Source organism: Lycium ferocissimum, chromosome 4, assembly GCF_029784015.1.
Source record: "Lycium ferocissimum isolate CSIRO_LF1 chromosome 4, AGI_CSIRO_Lferr_CH_V1, whole genome shotgun sequence".
Classification (NCBI taxonomy): domain Eukaryota; kingdom Viridiplantae; phylum Streptophyta; class Magnoliopsida; order Solanales; family Solanaceae; genus Lycium; species Lycium ferocissimum.
This window is the reverse complement of record NC_081345.1, coordinates 34,232,862-34,243,614: the sequence shown is the minus strand read 5'-3', so window position 1 is coordinate 34,243,614 and position 10,753 is coordinate 34,232,862. Positions and strand designations below refer to the sequence as shown.

The 10,753-nt window shown below is 34.3% G+C and overlaps 1 protein-coding gene across 1 annotated transcript; it reads right to left on the bottom strand.

Moving 5' to 3' along the window:
* Positions 1–1,298: 1,298 nt before the first annotated feature.
* On the bottom strand, positions 1,299–10,753 carry LOC132053971 (cytochrome P450 71AP13-like). The gene is given in 8 exon segments (XM_059446056.1): positions 1,299–1,937; positions 2,429–2,977; positions 2,979–3,340; positions 8,910–9,016; positions 9,793–9,905; positions 9,999–10,277; positions 10,374–10,485; positions 10,590–10,753. Coding segments are annotated over 8 exon segments (2,325 nt in total).

The following is a 10,753-nucleotide window of genomic DNA, read 5'->3' as shown; positions in this document are numbered from 1 at the left end:
TAGGGGATGAAAATGATTTTCACCCCTAGATATATACATACTCACCTATTATTTATACTAAATCATGACAATTCATATGGTTTAGCGATAAACATCAAATTTACATACGTTTTTTCGATTCAATATCTCCTTATTTATTCTCGCCTCAATTTATTAACCATCATGCTAGACTAACAACTTCCATTCAATATCTCCTTTGATTTATAGTAAAAATATGAAAATGTCCACTGACGTGATCTCTTGTTTAACGACTTTATTCCGTGGTTAAGATACATTTGTATTAACTAATTATGACTAACAAAGGTCATAATTAAGATACCAGTACTCTAACTTTCAAAAATACTTATCACTATGTAAACAAATTATATACTAACAATTCTTTATTTATAGATAACGTTCAGGATCAGTAACTTAAAGAATAAAGTGATGTAATTTTTTACTTTTAGATTCCTCCTAGTCTAACCAGAGGACCTGATCAAACATGTTACTTATATAATTGACCTGAGGAAAATGAAAAACCAATTTGGCAATAACATTGAAGTATTTTGAGAGTTAGTAGATTTTCATAGTGAAACCACTATCTGAACAAGTTAGTGAATTACAACAGGGGTTAGAAATGCAGACTTGATCATAGCAGCTCTGTATTTTCCATGCATGCAATATTCAAATTGGCGAAATTCTCCCAAGATATCCAAAGCTGCACTAAATTCGATTATAAGCTCAAAATCTGGTGCTGTTCAATAATACGTCTGGTTCAAATGGATTATTCCTCTCGTTTCATTTTATGTGGCGTTATTTCTATTTTGATACACTCCAAAAAGATTGGCACGCTTTTAATAGCTCAAATCTTCGTAATTATAACATTCCTATTTAATTTGCCCTTAATAACATATCTTAGGAGTAGATATGACATATTGAAAACCAGTAAATGCTAAGGGTACTTTTGGTGTCTTATTTCTTTTTAAATTAAAACATTACTTATAAAGTGAATGGATCACAGGTTTTGAATCCATCATGATTCAGATATTTTTGACACAAGGATAGTCCTTTGGTTACCTGAAGTAGTCACTAGTCAGGACTTATAAGAATTAAAGTTTATATGGGAAAATAAAATTGTAGACATAAGGAGGAGGTAGTGTTTAAGGTTCAGGTTCCGCCGAAACCAATAACTTTGGTCCAACTCCGTATTTGTCTTAAGAAATCCATTTAATATGTCTAAATTATTATTTAGAACACAATAACTTAAAGGGTAAACATCCCGAACTCGTAAGCTTCAGGCTCTGCCTCCGTCTAGAAATTTACTTACAGTCCAATTTGAGCTCTGATCCAGGAAAGTGCAGCTTGGCAATCAGGATAAGAGGAGATATCCTGGGCATTGATATTCCAAAAGCTTCTGTCATGTCCATATGTTTAGCTTCAATACCTGGGGGAAGTTCCCAATCAAAGCTGTGAAGAAATTGAGCTAGAGCTAACTCAATATTCGCGCTAGCAAATGCAATACCAGGGCAAATTCTTCTACCAACGCCCAATGGTTTAAGCTCAAAATCTTGCCCTTTAAAATCAATGTCTTTATGAATAAATCTATCAGGATTAAATACATCAGGATTTTTCCAAGTATCTGGATCCCTTCCTAGAGCCCACGCGTTGATTAAAAACCTTGTTTTGGGAGGAATAGTATATCCCTCTATGGTAATTTCTGCAGTGGACTCTCTTGGAATTAGTAATGGACCAGGAGGATGCAACCGAAAGACTTCTTTTATGATAGCTTTGATGTAGTTCAATTGAGGCAAATGGCTTCCTGACACAAAGCTTCTATCGCCCTCAACATTTCTCACTTCTGTTTGTGCTATTTCCATTGCTTTTGGATTCATCAACAGCTCTGCCATTGCCCAATCCAATGTAATGAATGTTGAATCAGTTCCTGCAGCAAACATGTTCTGCAATTGCAGTAACAAAAGTTATGTTGCTTGTGTCTTGAATTAAGTAAATTTTAATTATGTCAGATTTTCTAGTAGGTTCGAAAAACTCATTGTCCTTGTAATTAATTTGTTCGGGAATCCTATTGTCCTTGTAGGTTTAGGAACTACTAGGAATTTATATAAAGGGGTTATAAGTGCAGATTCTTTGTTATTATTCTTCTACTTTATAGTGGAAAACTCTCTCTGCCTCTGCCACGAGGACCTACCTTGACCGAACCTCGTTAAATCCTTGTGTTATTTTCCTTCTCTATTTGTTTTGTGTGTGATTGTGTGCTAGTTAACCTACGATCTTCTGCAACAAGTTACAACTTGAGTTTTTTCTCTCTTACAGATAGCTGAACCTAAAGCTACTAAAGCATGAATCTATGAAAACAATACTAAACATGAATCTATGAAAACGATACTAAGGACTTTCCTATGTGTTTTTAAAGAAACCCATTTTCACTTACCGAGATGACTGCTTTAACATTTTCCATTGTAATAGGTGCTTCAAGATCTGCTTTCTGCTGTACTTCAAGTAAAACATCGACAATATCCTTATGATCTTTCTCATTTCCAGATCTAATGTGATCCTCCACTATCTCATCAAGAAGCTGATCAAAGCGACTGGAGGTGTCTTCTAGTCTCGATTTCAATCCTGTTAGTCTCTGTATAATACATTCAATCGAAGGAAAAAAATCTCCAATGCTTAATCCGCCGAGAAGTTCCTGGAATTCATCAAGCAACTTATGAAACCCGTGACGTTCATAATCTCCACCTTCTGTGAAAATCTTCCCAAAAGCAACACGACAAATGACATCGTTTGCATAAAGAGCTAGTGTTTTACTTAAGTTTGTGGTGCCAGGGTATGATTCTGTAATCCGATGTACAAGACGAGCAACTTCCTCTTCTCTAATGAGAGAAAAGGATTGCACTCGCTTCGTGCTAAGTAGCTCGAGTATGCAAATTTTACGCATCTGTCTCCGGTAAGAACCACATGGTGCAAAGCCAATGTCAGTGCCAATTGTATAATAGTTGTTTGGCTGAATATATCTGAGGCCGACTTGCGAAAGCAAGATCATGAGTCCTGATTACTTCTTTTGTTATGCTTGCAGATGACAATACTATTGTTGGTATTTCGCCGAGTTTTAGGTACATGATGGGGCCTAAATTCTTTGCAAGGCAGTGCAGGGACTTGTGAGGTGCGTTTCCTAGTTGATGAAGGTTGCCAATAATGGGTAACTTTGGAGGGCTTGGGGGGAGTTTGGTATATCTTTTCTTGTTTTTATTAAAGAGGAACCTCAGAACAAGTAGCAGGAAGATTGATGCTAAGACTAATGGTTGAAAGTTTGCCTCAGGCTGTTGGAGAAAAGACATTGAAGCTTCAGAAAAGTTTACAGTTGATTTTCATTTGTGCTGTGATACTCTTACATAACCTGATTGGCTAAACTTCAAAAATCTGTTTATTTTAAAAAGTATTTTATTGTTAATGAAGGAAAACACACAATCCACAAGAACATGCAGTTCTTTCAAGATTCTCCAATATTTATTTCACTAATCGACAGTATAATCACTTGTATAAAACACTAACTATACTGTATAAATTCACAGTCTAAGTCGTACGTGAGTTACAGAGAAGAAGATTGCTCCATGAACAACGCAGGAATCTTCCACGGAAGTTTTTTGCCACAAAGAAGAGAGTTTTTTTCTTGTAGTCGTTAGAGGGGAAAAAAGTGTGTGTTTCTCCTACAGAAACATTCTTATATCATTTCAATCCTGAAAGGATACAACCGTTCAATAAAATTCCTAACAGTTGTGTCTTTTCTCTTTATTTATTTAATAATAGTGTATAACTCATTATATATTTACTTATATGGACATGAATCCGGGTTGACCCACATGGGTGGCCCAAATCCAATTGCCAACAATTAAGAATACTTTCTGAAAAAGTATGTTTAGAGAATAACAGTTTGTGGTTGACTAATCATGTTTGGAGAATAACAGTTTGTGGTTGACCAATCAATTCGGAAAGTACTTTGGCCAATGTTAGAGCAGCAACTTGTGCTTGATCAACATTCCAAAAATACATCGGGGAAAGGTTAATTTTTTCAGCTGCTTGAAGACAACTTCTACCTAAAAATTTGGCCGAACACCTCAACTCTCTAAGAATAAGTAATTTTTCGAATAAAACTACGGAAAAGGCTCAAATATGTCATCCAACTATCGGAAATGGCTCATTTATGCCACTCATCAATAGTTTGGCTCATTTATGCCATCGAACTATAGGAAATGGCTCATTTATGCCATCGAACTATAGGAAATGACTCATTTATGCCACTCATCAATAGTTTGACTCATTTATGCCAAGTTACCAAAATGAATCATCCATGCCATTTTTTATTAACGCCGATTTTATAATACGTATATGACACGTGGCCTCCAATTAGAGGTCTACGTCGTTTAATTAAACCAAACCCAATTTTAAATACCAAATTAATAAAATAAGATCCATACACCTTACCCACCCAAATCTAGTTGGAGGCCACGTGTCATACATGGTAGTGTAAAACCGCTTTAATGAAATATGGCATGGATGAGTCATTTTTATTAATGGGCGATGGCATAAATGAGTCAAACTATTGATGAGTGGCATAAATGAGCCATTTCTTATAGTTTGATGACATAAATTATTTATTTCGATGGCATAAATGAGCCCAAACTTTCATTGACGAGTGGGCATAAATGAGCCATTTCCGATAGTTGGATATAGCCTTTTAAGAAAACGGTTTTGGCTTCTCCAAAGTTAGGTCAAACAAACTGATAATTAGCTTGCACAGTTAATTGGACCTTGAGTCTGACTTCTTCACTGGTGATATCGATGCCAAACACATGCATGTATTGATAAATGTGATGCTCAGTCCACTAATAATCTCCTTCTTGGCATCTTCAAAATCAGTGTTTTAAAAGGCGTTTTTGGGGCGAGGCCCCAGGCTTGCCCTGGGGCGAGGAGAACCAAAAATGCATCGAGGTGTACAGGCGGGGCGTAAGTATCTTGGAGCATAAGCCCCAACATTTGGGGTGTTCATTTGGGGCGTAAGCCCCAGGAACTTTTACAAATTTGAGCCAAAATTGCTTAATATTTTTGAAAAAAAGAAGTTAAATATCCAGTAATTAACTCATAGTAAATTCTCAAACTAAATATCTCAAAAAGTCAAAAAAAATTTATAATCGTTTATCCTAATTTCATAAGCTTTTGTCATTGTTGTTTACGGAGTAACATATACACTTTATACCTTTATATGCAAAGTAAACTACAAAGCAAATAGTTTTGTCCTCCAATTCTTACTATCTTCCATGTTTGCATTTTCCTTCTTTATGCTTTATTTTCTTCAAAATTATCTTAGCATTCTTCAATTTATCTTTTTCAAGATAGTTTTTATTTTAGAATTTCTTTTGATATCACTCGAGTTTAGATAATGTTTTGAAGACTCTACTCTGACTATTTGTATTATAATGAGTATTAATTTGTATCTAGTTTTAGGTTTTAAAATAATAACTTTATATTATTGTCAATTTTATCTTTAAGTTATTAGGATAGAGTATCGTTTTGTCAACTCTAATTATGTTTCGTCATAGTCATGTTATTGTGTAATGCATCTTTACATTCACTTTTTCAAGATTTTTTTAATAGTTCATGCTTATGTTAGCATGTTAATGTTAATAATAAATATATACATTTTTATACTAACTCTTTTTTTATTTATATAATTTTAATATATTTTTACTTATATTTTATTTTATTAATTTAGAAAATATTAAAAATTAAGTACCCATGGGGCTTACGCCCCGTGCCTCGGGGCTTACGCCTGGGCGAGGCATATATAAAACGCCTCGCCTTACGCCCGCCCCTTTTAAAACACTGTTCAAAATATGGTATTTTACATAAATTTCTGTAAAGGTGTTGGTATTTCTATTATTTAAATGTGTTGTGAGTACTTCACTGAATTTATTTAGTCCTTAGTTGGCTATTTGCCCAAATATGATATTTTACAGGTACAGTTTTCCAGTTGTTGTTTCAGAACATTGTAGCCCCTTAATAAAATGGAACCCCAAAGATACTGCTAAGAAATTAAGCTTAATTTTTAAATGTAAAAAGGACTTAGATTTTGAAGTAAGCTCCCTTACTTTACAGTCTAGATTTGGCATATTAAGCCCATGGTGTGTATTTAATCTTTACTTGTTTATTTACATTCTTCAGTTGAGATTCCTACCTCAAAAGAGAGAAATGGAACCTTTGCCTGCCAAACCAAAGTACTATAATATAATTTTGAAGGGTAAACTAGAAAAATGAAAGAAAGCTCGTCTGAATGGGGGCTCAAATCTGATTAGCATTTCTTCGCTCTATAGATTATTATGGTTTTTTGTCTCTTATCCCGTTGTAACAGTCAATAAATTTGAAAATGATACTTAATAGTAAAAAACATTAAGTTATGAAATATTACCTCCGTTCACTTTTACTTGTTCAGTATTCTAAAATATATTTTTACTTTTACTTATCATTTTTAGCATATAAAAAAAATCAATTTCTTTTTTTCTGTTTTACCCATGATATTAATTACTCATTTCAAACTATTTTTCAAGTTTATTAAAAATATGCACCAATTAATATGTATATCATGATATATTATGCACTTCATTTATTGTTTCTTGAGGGATGTGGAAGTCCATAATGGACAAATAAAAATGAGGTAGAAAACATTTTTTGACTTGGCCAGTCTCATACAGTGATTTTTGGGAATTTGGATCCAGCCTAACAAATGCACACGCACAGACACACTAAAAGGAGTTTATGGGGCAAAAACAACATACCCAATATAATTTCACAAGGTGATATCTGGAGAAGATATAGTGTACGTAGACCTTACCCTTATCTTGGGAGGTAGAAAGGCTGTTTCCAAAGTTTTTGGCGAGGCATGTTTTAGAATAGACTGTAAGTTTTATGTACTGATAGTGTAAACATCATATTATTTAAAGAAATACAGGTATTTACACACTCTTACAAGCATAGTTTGTAACCTTGAAAAAGTGGAAAGCAGAAAACAATCATCTCTATAGGTCAAAATCACTGATAAAACTTTTACGCAACTCCGTACAACTCAAAACTCTCTAAAATATTCTCACCATCTTCTTTACTCAATTGAATAAGACAGAAGGGGAAAAAGAAATGAAAGAAAGAAAATACTCAACTAGTTAGCCAACTAAGCCAAGTGTTGTAGTTATATCTACGAATGCTACGTAGCTAAGAGGCCAACTGATAAAAAAAATAAAGAGACGATATAGTTGAGCGAAAACAGCAACAAAAAGAAAACTCTAAACAAACTTGGCGTGGTGTGCCAAACCCGTTGACTTTTGATTTTATCCGGAGTTCACTATTTAATCTCATTAAATTAACCTCGGCAATATATTTTCACTAAGATAATAAATGCAATAAATTACACACATATGTGTTGCGCATGAGCGCATCAAATGTTTTTATCACTTCACCGTATGATAAAATTATATGTACAGTCAAACCTCTCTATAACAGCATTATTGGGTCCGAAATTTTTCAGCTATTATAGAGAATAGTTGTTATAAACCTATAATAAAATTGACATTTAAATAATATTTCACTGTTATAGGCAAAAAAGATGCATAAAATCTAATTTTCATTTTTAATTGCCAAATTCTAAGCTTAATCACACTTTGTATAACGAAGAAAAATCATTTAATGATGCAAATATATATATTAGTATAATTTTTTTTTGTTGTTGTTGTTGTAATAGTGTATTAAATTATCGAATATTTTGTCGAAGTCTCTACACTTATTATTGGTAATCATGGGTATTCTATTTTTTTTTAAAGATGGTTAATTATTATATTACCAAAAAAAGAAGATAGTTGTTATATGGGGGTAAATTTTACAAAGAGCGTATTGTTATAAAGTTGGTTGTTCTTTGTTATAGGTGAAATGTTGTTATAAAGAAATAAAAAATCAATTTTTTTTAAAAAATTGGTTGTTATAGAGAGGTGTTGTTATATGCGGCGTCTTTAGTTATAGAGAGGTCAAACTGTATACTCACTTTAATTTGTAATTCTTATAATTGAATTATTTGCTTTAATATAATACTGAATAGGAACAAATATTCTTCTCTTCGTTTCTTGTCTCTTTCTCAAATCAATATTACATCTAAAATATAACTCTATCTACTCTTCCATTGTCACAATAATAGGAAATTTGTTTAAATATATCCTTTACCCTACATGATTTAAGATACAAGGATCAAAATCATTTACTTCACTAATTTTTCACCACAACTCATAAAATAAATTAAAAAAATTACGCATCTCGAAACGTCTTAAAAGTACTACTAGTAGAATACAACTTCTTACGATCCAAAAGATACAAAAAGCATTTGACTAATACTCTCATTTAAGAAAACAATAATTTGATGTTAAATGACGATACTCCCTTAGTCCATTTTTACTTGTACTTGGCACGCCTGCTAATTAAGGGGCCAAAAACTAGAATGAACATTTTACTATATTATCCCTAATTATTGCTAAATAACTTAACGATTGAAATCAATAAAAAATACTTTCACCACTAAAAAACAGTCGAAAATCAATGGACAAAATCAACCTCCCACGTCAGTTTTTCCAATGAAACCGATGGAAAATCGACGCAACACAGTCCATCGGTTTTCATAGCGTCGCTTTTTGAAAACTGACGGGCTGCGTCGATTTTTTATTTTTTAAATTTAAAAATAAATAATATATTTTTATTAAAAATGTATTTCGCGTTGGTTATTTATTTAATTTATAATTTTTTTAAAAAAATCGACGCAGTCCGTCAGTTTTCTGGAAATTATTAGAAAACCAACGGACTACGTCGGTTTTCTAGATAAAAACCAGCAGCTAATTGTTGCAGCCACACCTGCATAAAAACAGCACCAAACCAGCACAATAAAACCTGCTCAAAACCAGCACTAAGATGCTCCAAATCAATTGTAAAAGAGCTACAACACATAAAATCACCCTAAGTAACAATCAAACACATCAAACACTATCTAAACACATCAAATACGATCTAAATAGACCATCAAAGTTCAAAATATTCAAATGTCCCACCAAAATTACCATTAACTAGTTCTACGTAGTTTTAACATAAGTCCATACAACATAAAACATAAGTCCATTATGAAATCCCAACTAATGCAACTCTTCATCCGGTGTCGGGGCTACGTATTCACCGTCCTCATCATTTTTATCATCTTCTAGGTCGGAGGGGAAAGTAGGGCGGGGGGGGGGGGGGGGGGGGGAGAAGGGAACACACCAAATCGTCCACATGCAATGTGGCTTTTAACTTGTGCCTTGAGCGATTCAAGGTTCGCTTTCATCGCCTTAATTTCCGCAACTCTTTATGCCTCGGTTTGCGCTAATTTCTGATTAAGTACTTCGATTTCTTTGTGCCATAATTGCGACCTAAACACCATCAACTCCTTCAGCTTGTTGAGAAGACCGTTCACCTCGCAATCCTGACCGAAGGCGACTTAAGTTGTTCCTTGGCCCTAGACCATAGGCTCTACCCTTTTGCAATCCCCCAACTGCTCTACAACAAAAGTCTACCTCTAATTCCGGTGGAGAACGGCTCGACTGGTCAGGCTGAGTTTAGTTGTACTGCTCTACTTCTTGCATAAATGGATTCTGTATATTTAAAAATGAAAGTTAGTATATAATGAATATATCATAATTAGACTTATATAATTACTTAAATAATAAAATTATCACTTACATGAGAATTCCGAGCCATGTTCTCAACCCATTCGATCGGATCTGACTCTGACTTCTTCTTTTTGTGTAGGTCTTTGGGAATAGCTCATCCTGAGTCGGCATCTGTCCCGTATCCTTTTTTTACAAAAAAAGTTAATGATAGAATTAATAACTCAATAATGACATATTGATCGTAGGTAACTTTAAAAGTATAAAACTACTAATTACCATTGTCCTAGCCACATGGCCCTGACTTTTTGCACCTGCAGTGTGCAAAGAGCCACCTTTCTGGGACGCACGGGCAGTCTTTGCCTGCTCAAAGTCGGCGATAAACTCAGGAGTTCGCCAATATGCCTTAAGTTGCTCCCACTGTCCGTCGGTTATCCACTGGGGCTTCTTCATATGCTTTCTAGCCGTCGAAAACCAGTCAAACAACCTTGCACTCCCTTTCTTCTCAAAGTTCACAGCAACCCTTTCATTGTGTGTTGGATCCCATCTACATAACATCTACAAATCAAATGGCTAATGTTAGATGTTATATATAAAACTAAATTCAAGTTATGAAATGTATAATAAGATGCATACGTTAAACTCTTTAAATACAGCCTGTCGAGTATCATATGGAATTTCACCGCATGTAGTATAAAATCGATCGTCATAAAGCCTCCGAACAACATCCAGTATGGCTTTTGTAGTTTCATGATCTGGATAGTACCTGCAGTTAAAAATTCTAACACATATAAGATTAAGATGAAAAAAACTTTAGAAAAAATTTAATAAAAGACAATCTTATCCAGCTCCCTTAGGCACGATGTAAACTCGACCCATCGAATCTGTTTCTCCCGACGGTAGACCATGATCTTCCGGTGCCAGTGCCAGTGCCAATGCCAATGCAGGAGGACAGGTCTGAGCCTGGCCCAGAGCTGGTGTGGATGGCTATGACTCAGTCTCAGATTTGTTATCTCCAAGGCGCAACGTCCCAT